The 24,819-nt window shown below is 39.2% G+C and overlaps 2 protein-coding genes across 2 annotated transcripts in view; both read right to left on the reverse strand.

Moving 5' to 3' along the window:
• Positions 1 to 24,819, reverse strand: part of Dip-C (dipeptidase C) — a 1,401,195-nt gene that overhangs the window by 48,164 nt on the left and 1,328,212 nt on the right. The window contains exon 6 of the mRNA XM_068227217.1: positions 23,482 to 23,526. Within this exon, the coding sequence (XP_068083318.1) occupies positions 23,482 to 23,526 (45 nt within the window). The remainder of the gene's footprint in view (positions 1 to 23,481; positions 23,527 to 24,819) is intronic.
• Positions 20,735 to 23,301, reverse strand: LOC136871817 (FAST kinase domain-containing protein 3, mitochondrial). The gene has a single exon (XM_067145427.2). The coding sequence runs from the start codon at positions 23,236 to 23,238 to the stop codon at positions 21,178 to 21,180; it is 2,061 nt and encodes a 686-aa protein (XP_067001528.2). The 5' UTR covers positions 23,239 to 23,301; the 3' UTR covers positions 20,735 to 21,177.

Raw genomic sequence — 24,819 nt, forward strand, 5'->3', positions numbered from 1 at the left:
ACTTAAATCACCTTAATCCAACAACACAGTTGCTTAGCATTCCTGCATTTTCTATTAAAATTCAAAAGACCACACGAAAAGCATGTTTCTTTTTCTAAAGGATATCATATTGAACATCTCTTTGGAATCATCCATTTTGTTATATATTTCTTTTTCTTATTCAAAAAATATTTTCATTTCATTGATGATAAAAAACATTCTCAGAATCTTTATATGTATCCATAACAACAATTTATTAAATAAACATATTAAATTCACTAACTGAAAGAGGTCACATAGACTGAAACATGTAGGTACATAGTATTTATACCTTCTGTAAGTACTGAATGGTGGAAAATATACAACATTCCATTTGAAGGAATCAAGTTCTGGATGATGTTTGATGGTGTCCTCCAGAATATTCCACCCAATGAAAACTTGTTGGTAGCTGGAAATCTGAATGGGCATGTAGGTCAAGAGATGTTCAGCTTCGAAAGGGTACATGGAGGGTTTGGATATGCTACAGTACAAAAAATGAAGGAGGAGACCCGGATTCTTCAAACAGTCCAAGCATATGACTTTGCATTTCTGAATACCATTTTCTGGGAAAAGGATGGCCACTTGATAACCTATAAAAGTGGAGGAGTGTCATCCCAGATTGATTATGTTTTACCCAGAAGGGAAACATTACAAAATGTCAAAAATTGCAAAGTTACCCCTGAAGAAAGTCTGTCTTATTGCAGGAGCTGTTGCAAGACCCCCCCCCCCCCCCCCCCCGAAGGACACAATAGGTTGACGACATATCAAAACTTCAGGAAAGCTTTTCCATAACATAGCTCACTGTCTTTGGGGGTCATGAATTGTGAATTACTGGACTTTCACTAGAGTCAAACCAAGGAACAGTCATGTGTTGTATGACCAATAGCCCTTTGTTCAAACCCAGCTGTCTGCACGCAGCTGTTGAGTGTGGTGAATGGACTTGGAAAAGTGAGGTGAGCCTATCAATAAGAATTATAGCTTCATTCAGGTAAAGACTGTCCAGGTGGAGTCCTGCTGTGTGAAGGTGACAAAGACTTATAAATAGCCAGCAATTAGTGGAGTCCGGTCATTCATGGTTGAATAGAATTGTGTGCATGTACACTGACTGACAGAGCAAATGCAACACCAAGGAGTGGTTCGAAAGGGATCAAAGTTGGGGAAAAAACAGAGACGGCACGGACGAATAATTGATGTTTATTTCAAACCGATATGCAGGTTACACAATGCACACAGCATCGACTCAGTAGGATGTAGGACCACCGCGAGCGGCGATGCACGCAGAAACACGTCGAGGTACAGAGTCAATAAGAGTGCGGATGGTGTCCTGAGGGATGGTTCTCCATTCTCTGTCAACCATTTGCCACAGTTGGTCGTCCGTGCGAGGCTGGGGCAGAGTTTGCAAACGGCGTCCAATGAGATCCCACACGTGTTCGATTGGTGAGAGATTCGGAGAGTACGCTGGCCACGGAAGCATCTGTACACCTCGTAGAGCCTGTTGGGAGATGCGAGCAGTGTGTGGGCGGGCATTATCCTGCTGAAACAGAGCAATGGGCAGCCCCTGAAGGTACGGGAGTGCCACCGGCCGCAGCACATGCTGCACGTAGCGGTGGGCATTTAACGTGCCTTGAATACGCACTAGAGGTGACGTGGAATCATACGCAATAGCGCCCCAAACCATGATGCCGCGTTGTCTAGCGGTAGGGCGCTCCACAGTTACTGCCGGATTTGACCTTTCTCCACGCCGACGCCACACTCGTCTGCCACTGACAGAACAGAAGCGTGACTCATCGGAGAACACGACGTTCCGCCATTCCCTCATCCAAGTCGCTCTAGCCCGGCACCATGCCAGGCGTGCACGTCTATGCTGTGGAGTCAATGGTAGTCTTCTGAGCGGACGCCGGGAGTGCAGGCCTCCTTCAACCAATCGACGGGAAATTGTTCTGGTCGATATTGGAACAGCCAGGGTGTCTTGCACATGCTGAAGAATGGCGGTTGACGTGGCGTGCGGGGCTGCCACCGCTTGGCGGCGGATGCGCCGATCCTCGCGTGCCGACGTCACTCGGGCTGCGCCTGGACCCCTCGCACGTGCCACATGTCCCTGCGCCAACCATCTTCGCCACAGACGCTGCACCGTGGACACATCCCTATGGGTATCGGCTGCGATTTGACAAAGCGACCAACCTGCCCTTCTCAGCCCGATCACCATACCCCTCGTAAAGTCGTCTGTCTGCTGGAAATGCCTCCGTTGACGGCGGCCTGGCATTCTTAGCTATACACGTGTCCTGTGGCACACAACAACACGTTCTACAATGACTGTCGGCTGAGAAATAACGGTACGAAGTGGACCATTCGCCAACGCCGTGTCCCATTTATCGTTCGCTACGTGCGCAGCACAGCGGCGCATTTCACATCATGAGCATACCTAAGTGACATCAGTCTACCCTGCAATTGGCATAAAGTTCTGACCACTCCTTCTTGGTGTTGCATTTGCTCTGTCAGTCAGTGTATATAAGTATGTGTGCATTCACTGGATCATCCTGAAATAAATTAGAGCAATAAAACACACAATATTTTTATTCATAACAATATTGTATTTCTCTGTACACAGTAAGGCAGCATGTTTGTTCCAGCACTGGATGGTTTCACAGAGAGAGGTTATTTAGGTCTTAAATAGCACAGGACTATGTGATGTTTCTGTGATGGTCAGGTTTCCGCTGACTGGCAATCATGGTTTATGGTTTTTTCTTTTTTCTTTTCTATTTGCATTACGTCACACCGACACAAATAGGTCTTTTGGCGACGACGGGATAGGAAAGGCCTAGGACTGGGAAAGAAGCAGCCTTGGCCTTAATTAAGGTACAGCTCCAGCATTTGCCTGGAGTAAAAATGGGAAACCACGGAAAACATCTTCAGGGCTGCCGACAGTGGGGTTCGAACCCACTATCTCCCGGATGCAAGCTCACAGCCATGCACCCCTAAATGCACGGCCAAGTTGCCTGGTATGCTTTCTGTTATGATCAGCAAATAGAACGGAGACCATAATATAAAGGATAGCAATGACTTTCACATTACGACCTCTGATTATAGTGCTGTAAAGGGATTGGAGCAGATTATCTGTCAGTTATATCTGACAAGGTATTGTATCAACAGGTGGGAGCAGCTGGCATTGAAAAGAAGTAGATAAGTAGAGGTTAAACAGTCCGGCCCCGCTGTGTAGGGGGCACCACATCTACCTGTCATCTGGTGGCTCTGGGTTCGATTCCTGGCCTGGTCAGGGTTTCTTAATTGTAAATGATTAATATCCATGGGCTGGGACTGGGTGTTTGTGTCGTCCTTAATGTTCCTTTCCTCACTTTCAACACTCTACACTTCCGCAATTCCAATTACACACAGGTTCATATCATATGTTGCAAGTAGGGGCAAAATATCTCTAATGATCAACACCCAAAACAAATAGCATTTTTAAAACAAATAAGAAAAAAGAGGTAAAATAGCTGTTCAGTAAATTATTTTGACAGCTCTATTCACGGTTTTCCTACTATTTCTTTCTCGTCCTGGAATCAACTGGAGCCCAGTATTACTTTATACTACAGATATGTCTTCAGTAATGGCATCCACTTAATTCTTTTGTCTCTTTGCACGGTCGTGGATGTGAACAATGTTGTGCATGAGTTAGAGAACCCTTTCTAGTGGCATTTAAATGCCACCTGACAGTTAGATTCTACTATACAAATTTGAACATGTGAAGGGAGCATCTTGCAAATTTAACCACACTGCAAGCCTAACTGAAAAACTGGTAGCTAATACTGTATATTATTAAAATGCCCTTCTCAAAACAAACCTGTGGATAACATCTCATCAGGGACTTGGTCTGTCAAGACAATTGTTGGGCAGGTAGATGGCTTGCAGATACTGGAGTGCTACGTGGTCAGCATGACAATCATTCAAATACCACTGATCTGCATTTAGGGCCGTGGCCCAGGTGGCAGATTCCCTATCAGTTGTTTACCTAGTTTTTCTTAAATATGTTCAAAGAAGTTGCAAATGTATCAAACATCTCCCTTGGTACATTATTCTAATCTTTAATTCCTCTTCCTACAAACAAATATTTGCCCCAATTTGTCCTCTTGAATTCCAAATGTATCTTCATATTATGATCTTTCCTACTTTTAAAATCGCCATTCAAGTTCATTCATCTACTAATGTCATCGCACGCCAACTCTCTGCTGACAGATGGGAACATACCGTTTAGTTGAGTTGTTCGTCTCCTTACTCCCAAGACTTCTGAGCCTAAGTTTGCAACATTTTTGTAAATTATTCTTTTGTCAGAAATCACGCAGAAGAAAACATGCTGCTTTCATTTACATCTTTTCCAGTTCTCAAATCAAGTAATCCTGTAAGTGTCCCATTCTTAGAACCATACTATAATGGTGGTCTTACCAGAAAATTATATGCCCTCCCCTTTACATCCTTACTACAACCCCTAAACCATATGAAGAGACCTGTAACCTTTCAATCCTGTTTATGTGATATCCCAATGAAGATCTTCCTTTATTTTACTTACAATGATCCCCATTAGGTCATTTCACCCTATCAACTCAGTAATTAAAACCAAGAGGACTTTTCCTAAGCCTCCGTGGCTCAGGCAGCAGCGTACCGGCCTCTTACCACTGGGTTCTGTGGTTCAGATCCCGGTTACTCCACGTGAGATTTGTGCTGGACTAAGCGGAGATGGGACAAGTTTCTGTTTGAGTACGCTGGTTTTCCCTGTTATCTTTCATTCCAGCAACATTCTCCAATATCATTTCATTCCATCTGTCAATCAATAATCATTGCCCAGAGGAGTGGACAAGCTTTGGCAGTCAGCACAATTCCTAGCCTCACTGTTAGATGGAGGCTTCATTCATTTCATTCCTGACCCAGTCAAATGACTGGAAATAGCTGTAGATTTTTTTTTTTAATTACAGGACTTTTTCTCCTGGTAAAACTCACAATCTGACTTTTCACCGCATGTACCATCATGCTGTCCATCTCACAACTTTATCTAGGTCTTCTTGAAGTCGCTCACAATCCTGTCATTTATTTATTTTTCTATACAGTATAACATCATTTACAAAAGGGCTTATCTGTGATTCCAGTTCTTTACATATATGTACATGTTAGAAAACATTAAGGTCCACCTTCCAGGAGCCCCTACTCTTTACAGGATCAGATGAATCTTCACTTGCTCTAATTTTCTGAGTTATATTTTTTAGAAATACAGCCACCCATTCACTCACTCTTTTGTCTATTACAATAAACCCTAATTTTTGCCAGGAAGGAATCTATAATAATACCAATTTATAAAGGAAAGGGTGATAAAAGGAAACCAGAGAACTACAGACCAATCAGCCTGACCAGTATATTTTGTAAAATACTGGAGAGTTTAATAGCAAAGTACATCAGAGGGATATGTGATGATAAAAATTGGTTCATGAGGAGCCAGTATGGATTTAGAAAGAAATTTTCTTGTGAGGCACAACTGGTGGGATTTCAGCAGGACATATCAGATCAGTTGGATTCAGGAGGCCAGTTAGATTGCATAGCCATAGATCTTTCCAAAGCCTTTGATAGAGTGGAACATGGAATATTATTAAAGAAATTGGAGGGAATAGGATTGGACATAAGGGTTATACGTTGGATAAGAACATTTCTAAATTCAAGGGTTCAGAAAGTCAAAGTAGGAAATAATATATCACAGGAAGAGAAAGTTTGGAAGGGAATCGCACAGGGTAGTATAATCGGTCCGTTACTTTTCTTAATATACACAAATGATTTAGGGAATAATATAACATCAAAAATAAGATTGTATGCGGATGATATAATTGTTTATAGGGAAATAAATAACACTGAGGATTGTTCAGAATTACAAAGGGACCTTGAAAGTATCCAACAGTGGGTTGAAGAAAATAATATGAAGGTCAAATCAACTGTTACAACATTTACAAACAGGAGCTTTAAAACTGAATTTGAATATACTTTGGATGAGGTAGTTATCCCAAAAGATGGCAAGTGCAAATACTTAGGTGTGAGATTTGAAAGTAATTTGCACTGGAAGGGACATGCTGACGAAATTGTTGGGAAAGCATACAGATCGTTACATGCCATAATGAGGCTACTTAAAGGATGCAACAAAGAATTAAAAGTTACTTAAGTATGGTTCGTCCATTATTGGAATATGCAAACAGTGTTTGGGATCCTCACCAAGAATACCTAATAAAAGAAATAGATAGTGTGCAGAGGAAAGCAGCAAGATTTGTAACAGGGGATTTCAGGAGAAACAGTAGTGTATCAGAAATGTTAGAGGAACTTGGGTGGGAAACTAAGTAAGAGAAGGGAGAAAACTAGACTTATAGGATTATATAGAGCCTATACAGGAGAAGAAGCATGGAGAGAAATCCGTGAGAGGCTTCAGTTGGAAAATAATTATATTGGCAGAACTGACCACAAGTATAAAATTAGAAGGAATTTTAGCAGAAGCGACTGGGGTAAATTTTCATTCATTGGGAAGGGCGTGAAGGAGTGGAACAGTTTACTAGGGGTAGTGTTTGATCCTTTTCCAAAATCTGTAGAGGTATTCAAGAAGAGAATAAACAGCAACAGGGAAAATAAATGAAATGTTAGAGGGCATTCGACCAGTGCAGGCTATTGTAAATAAAAAATGTGTGTTAAAAAAAATTAATTCCATCCCCTGGTCCATGGAGTTTGGACAGCCAAAGTAGGGGACTGCCTGTAGGGGTGAAGTACAGTGGGGACTTCGAGGGCCCTGGGACCGCTACGGTAGCTGTGAAGGCCCTTCAGGAACTCTGAAAAGTGGTGGCAAAAGGGGGCTCTGGTTAAGACGCAGCAGGTCGTTACGTTACATAGGTTCCAAAATAGGTAAAAAAAAAAAAAAAAAGAAAGTAAATGCAATGTAAATTTTAATCTTATACCAGTTGCATAGTATTATTTGAAGTAATTCCACATACTGTATATGAGTTGACTATGTTTGTAAGTATAGGAGATATTATAAGTAGAATTTTGTAAACAATATACATTTATTAAGGATGATCTGTTTGTTTAATAGAAAAAAAAATTGTCAATTCTCTTTTCCCCCGTATCAAATCTATCCTGTCTCTACGATAAACACTTCAGTTCTAGGAGAAATTTTCCGCATCAATGATACCGCTTATTAGCCACGATTCAATTCTGATTACAATATCTGGTAAATATATATTAAATTACTTCATTCTAATCCTTTCTTTACAGAACTTGTACAGTTTAATGTCATCCTTACTTGACTTCCAGATCCCTATATTCTCATCACCACACTTTATTATATCCCTTTCTCTGAATGTACCTCACTACAACTCTTCTAAACTAACCTCCGAACCCATATGTACAATGCAGTTCTAGTGAAGGCTATCTGAACACAGATCCCTATCTCCTATCCACCCATTAGAGTCTACAAATCTCACTCCCAGTTTCCCACATTCCCACTCCATAGTCTCATTTAAAGAGAACTATAAACATGGCGGAGTGTGGTGGTCATGAGTGAATTGCATGCAGGAAACCAAGTAAAGTAAAGTAAACTCGTGTCCTCATCCCGAGGTGGTGCAGCTCTTTTCAGGCAAACCCCCAATGGAGGTGAGCAGCATGTACCATTTCAACCACATACCAGCCTTCCTGCCATTCTTAAATTTCCGGCAATACCGGGAATCAAACCGTAACACTAACCGTAATGAACTTCATTCCAGTTCCGTATTGACTTTAAATATCTAAGATAAAATTCTAAAAGAATTTAATTGTATAAAGTCAACCCGTTCAATACAAGTTTGCCATCTGATAAATGGTCTGTCTAAAAAGCTGCATAGGATAAGTTTTGACCTAGGCTACAGCTAAAATACAAAAGATGAAAGACATATACTAAAACAGTGATACATAAAAAACTTAAGATAAAATACAATCAAGAAATGCAATGAAATCTATGTTTAAAATGGTCATAGCTTCAATCTTGTATGAATCTAGTTGTAACAGGTGTAGGTCGAACCATATTTGCTGGAGGAATACTTTAAAAGTATGAAGAATGTCAAATGTTATCTATTTGTCATACTTCTGGAAACGGAGTTAAGTTTTAAAAATCCATACAATTCCTTCATGGAAAATACAAGTATAGCGAGAATCTAAAAGTGAAACCAAAAACCTGAGTGTGGGAACCAAACAATTAAATTGAAGTAAAAGTTAATATGAAGAGTCGCAAAATATTACTCATTTCCTCTTTCCTCCAGCCCTGTGCTTGTATAGGTCAGGTTGGATCGGTGTTGACCTCTACAGTGACTAGCGATCATTCTGAGGCTGTGTTGGATAGGGGAAATAACGGGTGAGGGGAAGGAGAGCGAGTGGAAGGATGGGAGGTCGGAACAGTAATGCGTGTTGCGACAGACTTAATTGTGCATTGCTTGAGATCTTTCTCGATTATTATGTCAACCAGGATGTTCGTTTTTTCTTGGATTTCGTTAAGATTATAAATGGGATTGGATAATTGATAGAGGTTTATATAAATATTTTCTGAAATTTTTAATAAAGTTCCCTTTTTAGTTATATGTAGGATATCTAGAGCTTTATCTATGGTGGAGAATGAATGATTGTGATCTTTCATGTGCCCATTCATAGCGGAAAATCTTCTGTATTTAGCTGCATTAAAATGTTCTTTGAGCGGATTTGAAAATTCCTCCCAGTCTGTGCAACGTAACTAGCGTTGCACTGGTTATACGTCAACTTGTAGACCCCTGATTGCAAATGTTTGTTGGATTTGTTAAGTGTGTTTGTGTTACAGAAAAGTTCAGAAGTAGTGTTGTTAGTTCTGAAGGCAACATTGAGGTTCTGTTTATTTAAAATATTTGAGATTTGGTATAGGTTATTGCTGTGGAAATTGAAGAGCCGGCCCCGTGGTGTAGGGGTAGCGTGCCTGCCTCTCGCCCGGAGGCCCTGGGTTCGATTCCCGGCCAGGTCAGGGATTTTTACCTGGACCCGGAGGGCTGGTTCAAGGTCCACTCAGCCTACGTGATTAGAATTGAGGAGTTATCTGACAGTGAGATGGCGGCCCCGGTCTAGAAAGCCAAGAATAACGGCCGAGAGGATTCGTCGTGCTGACCACACGACACCTCGTAATCTGCAGGCCTTCGGGCTGAGCAGCGGTCGCTTGGTAGGCCAAGGTCGTTCAAGGGCTGTAGTGCCATGGGGTTTGGTTTGGTTTGGTTGAAAGTGAAGGTGACAAAGTCAATATTCTCTTTCTTTTGCTTTTTAAGTATGGTGGTGGGTTATTTTTTTATCTTATTGAGTATTCTGCCAATGAAATTGCTATTAAACCCATTAAGGCATGCTAAAGTGTGTATTTTGTTAATTTATTTCTTATAAGCTTCCTTGGACACAGGAATGTTCAAGGCTCTTTATATCATACTATAAAAAGAGGCCCTTTTGTGAGAACCGGGGTGCAGCGTATCTTGTCTAGTTTTGTACAATTTTGTAAGAAAAATAATCATGTTGGCTGCCTGGGTGGATTTTCTGAAGATTTCAAATTTTAAATGGTTGCCGCTTCTCCTGATTTTAAGATCAAGAAAATTTAAAGTCTATCTGTTTCAGCTGTGAATTTTATGTAGGGGTCACAAATATTTAGCTTATTAAAGAGGGTTGTACTGTCAGTGATACATTGATCAATAATGGTGAAAATATCATCTACGTATCTCAACCAATGGAACATACCTGGTGAATTGTTGAGTATCTTGGTTTTTTCCAGATTGTCTATTTAAATTTCTGCCAATATTCTAGAAATAGGGGATCCCATTAGGAGTCCTTTCTGCACATAAATTGTGTTATTAAACGTAAAATTATTGTTGTTATTGACAATGAACTTCAGAATATGTACAAATTCTTCTATTTCAAGTTTACTTAAAAAGTTATGTTTAAGTTCTCTTTAACTATGTTAATGGTTTCAACTATGGGAATATTAGTGTACATATTCGTAACATCGAAAAAGTGCAGTGTGATTTGCATTTAATTTGAGTTTATTTGTGATGTTACTGGATTCTGCAGAATTTTTAACAGAGGTTCTGCTGGAAAATGTATGATATTTAGCCAAGAATTTTTGTATAAAATGAGAAACATTATAAGTAGTGCTACTTTTGAAATGAACGATCAGCCTGATTGGAACATTGGTCTTATGAATCTTTGGTAAAGATCTAGCAGTGGGGAGTTTGGGATTCATTACAGTAAGTTTGAAAATTTGTTGTTCATTGAAAAGGTTTACACTATTATTTAAAATTATAACTGGGTCACCTTTCTGAACAAAAGCAACATGATCATCACTGTAGTGGAATCAGAACTGGGCATCAGCAAATTACCTTATGAGAAACAAGACAAAATTAGATATGAAATAAAGAAAAAACTGCAGAATTCATTCACAGAAAAACATGCGTAAAAACCCAGCATCCCAAATAAACACATCATAAAACTGAAATAAAAAATAATGATGTAATAGTTACAAAGGCAGATAAGGGAAACACCATGGTCCTAATAAATAAGAATAATTACATCAGTAAAACAGCACTTTTTTTTCTCCAATAAGAGTGCACTGTCATAACTAAAGATCCCACCAATAAAATTCAAAAAAGCCTTTAAGGAATTTTAAATAATATGTCGCCTTTAGAACTAACAACACTACGACTAAACTTTTCTATAACACAAACACACTTAACAAATCCAACAAACATTTTCATTCAGGGGTCTACAAGTTGACGTGTAAGCAGTGCACACTAGTTACGTTGCACAGACTGGGAGGGATTTTCAAATCCGCTACAAAGAATATTTTAATGCAGCTAAATACAGAAGATTTTCCACTATGACTGAACACATCTCCATCATAAAGATCTAGATATCTTACATATAACTAAAATGGGAACTTTATTACACATTTTAGAAAATATTTATATAAACCTCAATCAAAAATCCAATCCCATTTATAAACTTAATGAAACCATTTGGTTGACACAATAATCGAGAAAGATCTGAAGCAACGCACAATTAGTCCTCCCAGCCTTCCACTCACTCTTCCTCCCCTCACACGCTGTTTTCCCTATTCAACACCACCTCAGAATGGTCGCTAGTCAGTGTGGAGGTCAACACCGACCCAACCTGACCTATACAAGCACAGGGTTGGAGGAAACTGGAAGTGAATAATATTTTGCAACTCTTCATATTAACTTTTCATCATTATCATCACTGGCGTGACAGCCCTTTGTGAGCCTTCTGAAGAAGTTTTCCCCATTCTTTCCTATTAACCCATTAACGCCGTGCGTGATCATATGATCACGCATCGCAATACCTTATATAATATTGTATATTTTCAAATCCTTTGGGTTTAATCTACTAATTATTGTTTTATTCTCTTTGACGTACATCTGGCAACTCAGCCTGATCGATATATTATGTTATAGTTCTCAATTAGCGGCATTATTGCATTGTGAGTTGGAGTGTGCCTCTGTGAGGATCAACAATGGATGCGTGCTTCAAGTAAGTAATTGTTTTCTAGTCCTGTTCACACATATCAGGCCATGAAAACTGCACCGATATATTTTATATAAATCATATTGAATGCTGGATAATTTCCAAGAGGAAAAATGTTCTTACTACCATATTATATGCCAAGAATTTTTAGCGTGATCGTACGAACACGGTAGGCTCTAGCGGTGGCTTTCGATTTCACAAAATATCACACATGTAATGAGCTAGGATTTTACGAGAATATTATCAGGGGTCTCTGTTTTAACATTTTAAAAGTTATTTCTCCTACTCCCACTGCTATTATATGTTGTTTTACGGCATATCTGTGCTAACCTTTGCTTCTACATCTCAATAACGGTGCTCAAAAACATACCTACGGTAGTTGCGAATGTATCAGACATTTCTATTAGTCCATAATATAGGTAAACGTACGTTTAGACTGTAAATAGCCTGCTTTCTTTACACATGTCCTGATTTTTTGCAGGGACATAACTCTAAAGGAAGTCCTCGATATTTTGGAGGCTGATGACAGAAGAGGAAACGGTGAAGGGAATATTCATCGAACCGCCTGAAGTGAACGTACCATCTGATGAAGATTCAGGTGACGAAGATGGTAGTGGTTTAGTTGACAATCTCACTGGCCGTCAACTATCCAGCAAGGCGGAAATTGTGTATACAAATAATGTACGTTTGGGAGGATGTGCAACAGATGATACTGAACAAGCAGACACTTCTGCCAAGAAGAAGAAAACAAACATTTACTCGTGGAATAAGTGTAACGTACTAAATCAAGAGAGTGTTTTTCCAGAACCCTACTACACGTTGTTTCGTGATAAATCCCCTGTGCAGTGTTTTGAAACTTTCTTTGATGGTGAAGTTATTGAACTGCTGTTGCAAGAATCAAGAAAGTACACACTTTTTTAAAATTCCCCTGATCCTAATTTCTCGCCAGAGGAAATGAAAGTATTTATTGCTATACTGTTGCTGTCTGGTTACAACCCTGTTCCCAGTAAACGTTCGTACTGGGAAGCAAGTGAGGACTTGCGCAATGAACTAGTTGTCAATGCTATGCGCAAAGACAGGTTCTTAGATATGTGTAAATTTATTCATTGTGCAGATAGCACCCAGCAGTTCCCAATGACAAGATGTGGAAATTACGCCCCCTTATGGATCTTCTGAAAAAGGGATTTGTTTCCATGTTCAGGCCTGAGCACAATCTCGATTTCGACGAGTGCATGGTAAAATACTTTGGCAGGCATGGCTGCAGAGCAATTCATAAAGGGGAAACCGATACGTTTCGGTTACAAAGTCTGGTGTTTGAATACATCCTCTGGATACCTTATCAATTTTGATATTTATCAAGGAAAGAATCCAAAAGGAAACTCTGAAAACGAAAAGGCCTACGGTAAATATGCAGCTCCCATGATGCTGATGTTAGATGAACTGCCAGAGGACATCAAAGTACTGCCGTTCCGCCTTTACTTTGATAACCTGTTCACAAACATGACATTTCTTCAAGAGCTGAAGCGCCGTGGCTACGGAGGGACTGGGACTATCAGAGAGAATCGTGTTCCCAAAGAATGTCCTCTTCCCACAGTAAGGAAATGAAGAAGCCCCATGGAACATTTGAGGTCGCCATACGTGTGGAAGATGGGATTGGAATTGTAAGATGGGTTGACAATTTCGTCGTAACCACTGCATCCACGTGCTACGGCGCAGATCCTGCATCTTCCGTTTCACGTTACTCTCAAACAGAGAAGAAGAGAGTACGTGTGAGACGTCCCGCTGTTTTCGGGGCATACAATAAGCACATGGGAGGAACAGACAAAATGGATGAGAATGTCTCCTACTACTGCATAGGCATACGGTGGAAGAAGTGGTGGTGGTCCCTATTTACGTGGATGCTCGATGTTACAGCACATAATGCCTGGCAGCTTATGAGAAGATGAGGTGCTGACATCCCTCAGGTTGACTTGCGCCGCCACATCGTACAGACATATCTCAAGGCGTACAGGAATCCAGGTCGCACCCCCAATGATATTCGCTTAGATGGCAGAAATCATCTAGTAGTATCTGGTAATCGTCACAGATGTGCTGGAATTAACTGTTTCAGTACTGTACGTACCCAGTGCTTGAAATGCAACGTTGGACTCTGCATTACTTGCTTTGTTCCTTACCATACAGTTGAATAACGCTAAGAAAAGACAACCAAATCAGTAAACGGTGATAGAGTGATGAACAAATGCTTTTTCTTATGGCTCTAATGTTTTTCATTTCATGGTTTGTTGTACCCATATATTTTACACAAGTGTTTTTGTACATTATATGTTGAATTTGTAGAATGTGCTTGTCGCCTACTAAAATAATAATACATTTACAAAGATATTAATGATAAAATGAAATGCTCCCACTCCCACCTAGCGTGATCATATGGACACGGTCCCTCGCGGGGAAACTACTGGGCGGAAATGCGTAAAACTTCATATACATACTCTAGACACAATCAGAAGCAACATGTATAACAGGCAAATAAAAATTCCGGCATTAACGGGTTAAGTGCAGAGCTCCTCCAATTCTTGATTCTAACATATTAACTTTTACTTCAACTTAATTTTTTTTCTTCTCACACTCTGTTTTCGGTTTCACTTTTAGATCCTCGCTATACTTGTATTATCGATGAAGAAATTTTACAGATTTTAAAACCACTCCGTTTCCAGAAACATGACAAATAGATAACATTTGACAGTCTTCATACTTTTAAAGTATTCCTCCAGCAAATATGGTTCGACCTACACCTGTTACAACCAGAGTCATCCAAGACTGAAGCTAAGACCATTTTAAACATAGACTTTATTGCATTTGTTGATTGTATTTTATCTCAAGTTTTTTATGTATCACTGTTTTTGTATATGTCTTTCATTTTTGAGTTATTTTAGCTAACGATGACCTCTAGGCTAGGTCAAAACATGTCCTATGTAGCTTTTTAGAGAGACCATTTATCAAATGGCAAACTTATATTGAATATGTGGATTTTATACAATTAAATTCTTTTAGGATGTTATCTTACATAAACACGAACCGTTTCGCTACAGAGGCGGACAGAAAACCAAATGATTTTACGTGATAACCAGTATAGTGAAGGTGATAAAAGGTATTGGATTAGAATCAGGCATAGAAGGTGTGCATATGTACATGTTAACAACCAGGATCTTGCTACATTAAAATACGAGTAAATAAAAAATCAAGCACGATCAAAATACAAACATGCCAGGCACAGTCCAAGAACTAAACGACCAAAGAGTGTACATTTGCATCATTTGTCAAGGCAAGGTAGGAAGTAACAGAAACTCTGTTGAATGTGAAGGTTGCAACAGATTGAACACAGTGACTGCTGTGAATCATTGGAGGTGAGTTTAATATACTTTAACCCTAGAACACTAACCCTTCGTAAATTTTACGACGGTAGGTAGCAGAATGGTATAGTTTATTGCCTTCCACGCATGCGTGCCTGCCGCCATTTTGTGTAGCCGATTTTTTCGAGCAATTATTGACTGTGGCAAGTGCGATTGTTGATATCTTTGCTCATTCTTGTAATAATTGGGTGGGTGTCGTCATATTGACGAACGGTTAGTGATAGTGTGAACTTAAAAGTATAATGCGTCTTCATGCCTTTTTTTTACATGTATACTTATTTTATTTATTTTCTTGGTAGTTTTGGTTTCTTTGCGATGTAAATAACCCACATTCATAATTTTAAAGGTTTATTTGAATATGTTGTGTTATAAAATTAATTTCTTATAAAACGTGTTCATTTAATATTTTGTGTGTGTCAAGTTTTCTATATTTAATAAATAATCGCATAAAATTATTTAATATCTACCTATTTTGATTCATGTTAAGTTTACGACATTATAGGAACTCCATATAATCAAAATTTTGCCAAATATAAGCTGTTACGTAGAAATTATAACAATTACAAATTCGAGTAGTCAAATTTACGAAGGGTTAGTAATAATGTGTGGTGAAATAGGGTTAGTGTTCTAGGGTTAACAAAAAACTGCAAATTAATTTCACTTTCTAGTGTGTGCACACAGCAACTATGAAGATGAGTTCAAATGATAAATGTCTAGAGTCTCTGGAAAAGAAAATACAAAAAATCCTAATTTCATTTAAATGGCCTCAAAAGGAGAATGCAAGAAGAAATAAAAGCCACAGCAGAGAAAGAATTAGCTAGTGGATTACCCAGGAAGTCCATAATTAAGCAGAAACCATTTGTCAAGTGACAAGAAAGGACATGACTGATGAAAAAGTCCAGCAACAGATCCGCCTGTCATTGTGAGTCCATAGGAGCCTCCCCCAATAGAAAAATGTGAAACTCAACAAGGAAACAACACAAATCAACATACAAAGGATGGAATAACTAAACTTCAATTACAAGGAGAATATGTACAGGATAGGGACACCCAAGACAACACAGGACCATGGATTACCTATCAAGGAAGAAGACCAAATGCACAGGCAACTAGAAATAATCGTACTCAGGGGAACATAGTGATTGGCTCCAGACAGGATACCAACCCATGACTGAAGACAGTCCCAAAAAGGTGTGGATTTACATAGGTAGACTGCATATCAGAACAGAATCAGAGGCAATAATTGACTTCCTTTAAACAAACAGAATCAAAGGAGATATTGAGCACGAGATGCTGCCAACTACAGGAACCAATACTGTTTTCAAATTAGGTGTAGATTTAATTTTTTTTGGCCCCTCTGCAAGATCCAAATATCTGGTCAAAGGAAATCTTAGTCCGACAGTTTATTTTTCGGAAACAATGACTGGCGTCTTTATAATCCAGACTGCAGGTCACCAAGGCAGGGAATCTGGACATTCTACATTGGAACATGGAAGGAGTGAAGTCACCTACCTTATTAACCCCAGATATTTTTTGGCGCTGGTTTGATATAATCATAACCACAGAAACATTCCTAACAGAACATATAAGCTTACCACACTTGTACACCAAGTATGCCCTAGCCACTCCAAAAGAAAAAGGAAGACCAGAAGGAGGAGTCAGCATCTTTTATAAAAACCAAGGAAGAAGACCAAAAGCGCAGGCAACTAGAAATAATCGTACTCAGGGGAACACAGTGATTGGCTCCAGACAGGATACCAACCCGTGACTGAAGGCAGCCCCAAAAAGGTGTGGATTTACATAAGTAGACTGCACATCAAAACAGAATCAGAGGCAATAACTGACTTCCTTCAAACAAACAGAATCAAAGGAGATATTTGCACTCAAGATGGAAAATATGTTTCACTCCAGAAATCCCAATAAATTGATGAGAAAAATACTTTTCAAAGATCCTAAATAAGCAAAATCTCAAAATTAGTCCTTGTGCTACACAGAAAGCAACCACATGACGTTTTGGTTATGTACTGTTAAGCAGTCTCATTTCATGAAAATTAAGTCTGATGATGATGATTGTTGTTTAAAGCGGCCTAACACCTAAGTCACTGGCCCCTAATGGTATGAGGTGTAACGAAATGCAAATTAAAACTTCAAAATGTATCCGCTGACTAGAATCTAAAATGAATGGTGATGAGAAAATGATTATGAAACAAACAATCAGTGGATCCAATTCACAATGTCTTAATCATTGGGATGATGCATATTATCTAAATGGGTCCAATATCCAGATCACCAGCCCCTCACAATGGTACTAATCACTAGTAAAGCAGAACCATGGTGTTCCTCTTACAGTGGTACTAACCACAGGTAATGTAGACTCATGGTATGTCACACACAATGGCACCACTTGCAGTAACCCATGCTTTTTCGCACATAGAGGTACAAGTCACAAGCAACGCAGACGCATGGTGCTCCTCACGTAGTGAGACTAATCAAGGGCGCCGGTATTCTCATTTGGTGAAACTAATCACAGGCCACGTATACTCATGGCGTCGCTCACATAGTGATACTAATCATAGCCAATGAAGACCCACGGTGTATCGCACATTATGGTAATGCCCACAGGCAACACAAGCCCGTGGTGTTCCTCACATAATGGTACTACTCTCAGGCAATGCAGACCAAGTACTAACCGCACACAATTTAAACCCATGGTGCTTCTCATAAAGTGGTACTACTCATAGGTAACATAGACCCATATTGAACACAGTGCAACCGACCAGCGGAATACACATGATGACCTCTAACATAAGCAACACTCAGACCCATAGGTTCCTCACATAATGGTACTGACCCTGTATAACATAGACCCATGGTTTTCTTCGCATGGTGGTACTAGTCGCAAGTAACGTCAACACATAGTGTTCCGCACGTAATGGTACTAATCACATTTATTTTCATGGTTTTAATTTCATAATCCCTTGGTCGCCCCTTTTAGTTGCCTATTACGACAGGCATGGGATATTGTGGGTGTATTCTTTGTCTGTGTCCCCCACCCACAGAGGGTAAAGTTAAGTCTATTTTGCGTGTTCCATTAGGAGTGGTGTCTTTAAAAGTAAGAAAGATCACAATATGAAGATAAAATCGGAATTCAAGAGGATAAATTGGGGAAAATTTTCATTTATAGGAAGGGGAGTTAGGGATTGGAACAACTTATCAATGAAAATGTTCAAAAAATTTCCAATTTCTTTGCAATCATTTAAGAAAAAGCTAAGAAAACAATAGATAGGGAATCTGCCACCTGGGCGACTGCCCTAAATGCGGGTCAGTAGTGACTGATTGACTGAAGAAATAGTACCACTCCAACAGGCCCCACATAACAAAAGGAAGCTAAAGATGCTATTATGGCCACCAACGGCCAAAAAGCAGCTGGGTCTGATGGGGTTTCCAACGAAAACTTGAAAGACAAGTGACATACTGCTCGACACATGGACCACCCTATTCAACAAATGCTATGCAACAAAATTTCCAGATGGACGAAGACAATCTGCCACTAAGACACTATACAAAGGGAAAGGAGATAGAGGACACCCAGACCCATACAGGGGCACTGTCCTTGAAAACAACATATACAGCGTTTTTGCCAAAATACTGGAGAACAGATTCGTGACAGCAGCTGGAACAATAATCCCTGAGCAACAATTTGGATTCATGAAAGGAAGAGGAATCTTAAATCCAGTAAGAAACCTCATTGACAATGTTCAGGACAAAATTAGACACCCAAAAGGAAAATTATATGCAATCTTCATAGATTTCAGAAAGACATTTGACTTCCTAAACAGAGAAATCCTTCTTTTGAAAGAAGCCAACATGACAGAAGACAACCCACACACTATAACAATTAACAACATCCTCGCTTATAACCGAGAGGAAATACATGATGGCATGAATCAACGACTATAACACAGAGTAATGGAGTTCCGCAAGATGATCCCCTAAGCCCCATCCTGTTCAATATTTCCACGACACCTCCACTGTAATGTATTTACATGCTGATTATGTGACTACATGATTATAGGGTCAAATGACAGGGAAGAATTTCAAAATGTAATGGACAACCTTGAAGACTACGCCACCAAAAATAGCTTAGAAATAAATAAAAACAATCTGAAAAGTGGGAATAATCAAGGCCAGTGACAGACTTCAGACTTCACTGGGAAAGGAGGACTGGAGGGTGTGAGCTCATTTAAATACAGTATTTTGGCATCACACTTCAAACCTCTTTCCAAATGTAATGTAAGAGAGAGAACTTCGGCAACCATCAGAAGCTATCAGAAGTATATATGACATCACAGACCCCAACAGACTACTCTTAAACACAGCCACATTTTATGCTAAAGTTCTTCCAGTGCTAACCTACGGACTGGAACTCATTTGGGAGCATTTAACGGTAGCTGACCTAGAGCCATCTATAATGTTAAGGCTGGATTTCTTAAAAGAATACTGAAGATCTCCAAGGCATGACCCTCAAGATGCCCTGTGGGTGCAGGCAGAAGAATAACACCCACAGTATCTCCTACCTGTCATAAAATGCGACTAAAAGGGGCCCCAAAAGCTCTTAACTTGAGAGTGTGAGTTGGTGACCACGGGGCCCTTAGTTGAGTCCTGGCACTGCTTCCACTTACTTCTGCCAGGCTCCTCAATTTCATCTATCCAGTCTGACCTTCCTTGATCACCTCTTCTTCTTTTCTGACCCCGGAGTTATTAGGTTCTGAGGGCTAGGGAGTCTTTAATTTTCATGTCCTTCATGGCCCTTGTCTTTCTTTGGCTGATATCTTAATTTTTCAAAGTGTTGGATCCCTTCCAATCTTTCTCCCTAATTAGTGTTATATACAGAATGGCTGCCCAGTTATACTTCCTCTTAAAACAATAGCCACCACCAGCACCCACCATCCTCAAGATTGGCATATGTACTAGTTTTAGAGATAATTTTACTGGAAGCCTTATAAATCAGAATGCAGCTTCCATCTGCAAAACAGGAACAAGAGCGTCTCCAAACTAGAGATAAGAAATGAGACGATATTGATCCTGAATTTTACCGGACAGAACCCATGCTCAACCACAGCTGGTCTAAACCAAACAACAATATGAGGAATGCTTTAAATAGGTTGGCAACACATGGCTTTCACCATAAGCTATCTATTCGGCATGGCTATCACAAAGTGTGTGTTTTCAACAAATGCACTAAATAAGTAAAGTCCCTTATAGAATATTGTGAAACTTAAAATTAATGCATATTTGTGTTCTGTTTACTTAAATAAAAGCAGTCTCATTTAAATCCCCAGTCATTATCCCTTCTACAACATCCTCAGCCATACTGCTTGGCTTTCTTCACTGGGTCTGGTGTCTCTTGCAAGAGAGAGCTCTCGGTTGGTCTCGTGAGTTTGAGTAAACCCCTATCCGCCCCTCAGTCCAGAATTAAAATCCCTGGACTGGCCAGAAATTGAACCCAAGACCTCTGGGTAAGAGGCTAGCAAAATGTGCTTATACACACAGCCTACTATGGGTGTATTCACACTTCTATCCTCGGAAGAGAAAATTATTTTAAAGCTGTTTTATAACTTAAAAGCACCATTGTTTTGGTATATAAATGGGCCATAATGAAACTAATACCCAGTTTATCGCTATCAAACTACTTAAGAGACTTATCAATATATTTACATATTACAATTTGGTCCAGACCTCCACAATATCCAAAGTAGCTTCTTTTCAGCCCAAAGCTTATGAACAAGATACATACGTGAAACTTTCAATTTGTAATTTAATATTCATATGCTAAAACCAAAGTTTCAAAATAAGATATGCAACAATAATTTTCCACAAAATTATATATATATATATAAATAACAATGAACAGTCCTTCAATAAATAAATAAATAAATAAAAGAAGGGGCTAGAACAATACCATGCTTTATAAATAAATGTTGTTAAACAAAATAGGCTATGTCATTAACAAACCAAACATAAATAACGTGTTTTAAATATATAAATAAATTTAATGTTTAAGCCTATGTAAAACAAAATAAAATCATAAAATAAGTTACATTTACTTTATATTCTATCTACTGTTTTCAGTAAAATGATGTTCACCATGTTCAAATTATATTTGCAGTCATAAAGCCTTTTCAGCAGCTTCTAACCTCTCCAACACATATTCTTCTAAACTTTTAGGATGAACTTTCAGTTTGGCCAGTTTTGTGTACTCCAAATCAGCTACTCTGAGCCCAAGTCGCCTTAGATGTCGCTTTTTCATTACCTGTGGTCCTAGCAAATGAGTGCCTTGAGAACAGTAATGCTCTGGCACATGTATTAGCAATGCAATATACAAATTGCGGTCTTTTTTTAAATTAAAATTTAACATGGATGGGCCCATTCCACGAGGGTGCAGTAGAATGTCAACAACGTAGAGCTCAGTTACAGGCAACTGTGACATGACAACTGAAATACTAACACGATCTGAACTCCCAGCAATCACAGTTACGGTGTCGTACAAACTGTTGATCATGCGTTTTATACGACCATCTTGCCATATGCTCCTGGTAGAATACTCCCTTGGCAGTAATGGACCTTGATATTGTGGACACTCAAGGGTCATAGCAGTATCAAATATCTTGAGTTTGGCTCTCATTAATTCCAGAGCAGTCCCATCTTTATAAGAGTGGAGTCTATCCAAGAAATAAGGATTAAATATCTTCTTCACAAAGTTAATGGGATGCTTTTCAAGGTACACACATGCCAACATAATGTCTATTGCATCATCTGGCCTAAACTGAATAAACTTTTCTTCAAGAGCAGTTTCAATAACCTGCCAAAACCTCACACCATTGGATGGATGAAAATCCATTAAACCAAAAGGAACAAACAATGACTTTACAGTGACAGGGGAAAGAGTAGAACCATACTTAATAAAATATTCACCACAGCCCTCCAATATGTACGTTGAACGAAGTCGAAATTTAGCACAGTATTCCATGATCGCTGCCATCAATGATGCATCTTTAATTTTAATACCTTTAGATTTAACAAATCGTTCCAGAGTTTTCTCAATGCCATCATCTACATAGTCCAAAGCAAAGAACCCAGTAACAATACCTAACAAGTCATCTTCACTTACAGAATGAACGTTGGTGCTGAGCCAACGTGAAAGAATATTAGCAATGCGTGTAGAAGGCAATTTTGCCTCAACCAATATAGAGAGAATTTCAACTACAGTTCGAGATGGCAATCTCCACCAAACATCAAATACGCGCTTCTCTAGCATATTGTACAACACCTTTTGGCTATTTTTCAACAGGGGAAGAATACGAAAAAAAGTAACAATATTATGTTCATCGATCTCCTTGCCTCTGTCCACAAACCCCACCCACAACTTGTCTATATCTTCTGTGCTTTTCTTATCAGACTTTACTAATGAAAACAACTTCACCATCTCACACAACTGAACAGCGCTAAACTTTCCCTCTGTCACACGAATTAAAATTTCATTGCATAGTCTATCCCGATACAGAGAAGTAGCTCCTCCTATCATATCACGACTCACTAACTTCAACGTTTCCAACACAATATTTGACTCGCAGCCAGCAATTATTGTATCTATTAACTGACTGAAAATGGCTGTTCTTGCAAAGTTCTCAGGTAGTTCTTCCCCACTCCTAACCATTCTATTCCTATAGTGTTGATTGTTCTCGAGTTCTATTATTTTCTTGAGGGCATGGTAAGCAATTGTTGGGGTAACTTCTTCATCTGGTATTGTTTCTAGCAGTAGAAAGGCCGATTTGGTAGTGTTGCAGCGGTTGAACCCTTCTATCATTTCTTTTTGTTCAGCTTCACTTAAGAATTTTACTCTTTTCACCTGAAAGGTATCAATTTCCTCATCGGGCCTATCTCTTAAATTATCTTCACTAGTAACTGAATTATTCTTTGAAAGAGAGTTTATATTGTTCACTTTTCTCACTATGGCAGGTAATTCTTGAATATCCAATCTATCCTGCAGCATAACAGTAGTCTGTCCCAATTCTTCATTTCTTGTAATTTTTTTACGATCACTTGTGGTAGAAGAAGATGATATGAATTTCCCAGTATTACAATTACTCCAAGTTGAAGAAATAGGTATATTACATGTTAGAAGATTGCGGCTTCTTGATATCACAGAACAAAAAACAGAACGGGACATTCTGAGTAACAATGTTCATTAGAACTCTTCGGAAACATGAAATTTATGGACTGAAAAAATTTAAGGAACTTAACCGAAACATTGTATGTTTACCCTCATCTTCATTAAAAGCAGACTGCAAACAGATGAGAAACAAAAACACTTGCGCGCAACGCAGGTGTCAAAATAAGGAACACCAACCAAATCAGTGATGCCAACAAAAACACATTATAATTTTAAAATACCGTCAAGATGATAACTTACCATTCTGCGATTTCCGGGTATAGCAGGGAATTGTTGACTTCAAAGCTGTAAATAAAGCACACAAAGGAAATATCAAGCAGAATTCTAAAAAGAAAATCACAAGGAAGTAGCCATAGGCACATGCAGCTCCCTACTTCGTTCCTTAGTTTAATCAATAGATGGCAGTGCTATATACTTGGAGAATTTTACTTTCTGTACACTGCTTTCATTAAAAACAAGGCTTAACAAATATGTTATGAGTTTAAGTATCAGGAATGCGTATTTAGTCCAACAATGCACCGTTTCTACTAAAATGCTGTAACTTGTACGGTGAGAAAAAGTATTTTCAAACATCGTGTGTTTTAACTCCGGGCCATCATTTCTTAAAAATAGCTTTGCACTTTTGAATAAAGTTGTTTTGTTAATTGAAAACGGCCAAAATGGCTCATGCTGGATCATGTTGTGATCCGAAGCTGAACTTGTATGGAGTATACAAACACTCCATCCACACTGTTGTTTCAGCTAGCTTCTTAACACTTCAAAACTAAACAGTTGAAATAATTTTGTCATTCGAAATTTTTAAACAGGTCCCTATTTCTGATTTTCTAAAAATACATAAAAGGCCTTACCTAGACAAACTTCTTTTGATTTTTAAGACATAGGTATACCGGTACGCATTATGTGACTAATTCATTGATTGATTGGTTGGATAATTATGATGTGTGGTGGCTAGTGTGATTAGCTGCCACCTCCGGAGGCCGGAAATGACTCTGCCACGATATTTGGAATAGAGGTCAACTGAGTAGAGGGGTTCGATTCCCACTTCAGCCATCCTCGAAGTGGTTTTCCGTGGTTTCCCACTTCTCCTCCAGGTAAATGCCGGGAAGGTACCTAATTCAAGGCAACGATCGCTTCCTTCCCTCTTCCTTGTCTATCCCCTTCCGATTTTCCCATCCTCACAATGCCTCTTGTTCAGCATAATCACTCAGTTATTACTGATCTACATTTAGGGCAGTCGCCCAGGTGGCAGATTCCCTATATGTTGTTTTCCAACCCTTTTCTTAAATTATTGCAAAGAAATTGGAAATTTATTAAACGTCTCCCTTGGTAAGTTATTCTAATCCCTAACTCCCCTTCCTATAAACGAATATTTGCCCCAATTTGCCCTCTTGATTTCTAGCTTTATCTTCAAATTGGGAACTTTCCTACTTTTAAAGACACCACTCAAACATTCGTCTACCGATGTCATACCATGCCATCTCTCCACTGACAGCTCGGAACATACCACTTAGTCGAGCAGCTCGTCTCCTTTCTCCCAAGTCTTCCCAGCCCGAACTTTGCAACATTTTTGTAACGCTA

The sequence above is a fragment of the Anabrus simplex genome, chromosome 4 (genome assembly GCF_040414725.1).
Source record: "Anabrus simplex isolate iqAnaSimp1 chromosome 4, ASM4041472v1, whole genome shotgun sequence".
Classification (NCBI taxonomy): Eukaryota; Metazoa; Arthropoda; class Insecta; order Orthoptera; family Tettigoniidae; genus Anabrus; species Anabrus simplex.

What these genes read in the sequence shown, in the direction of transcription:
- LOC136871817 (XM_067145427.2), bottom strand. Translation starts at nt 23,238, where the DNA reads ATGTCCCGTTCTGTTTTTTGTTCTGTGATATCAAGAAGCCGCAATCTT.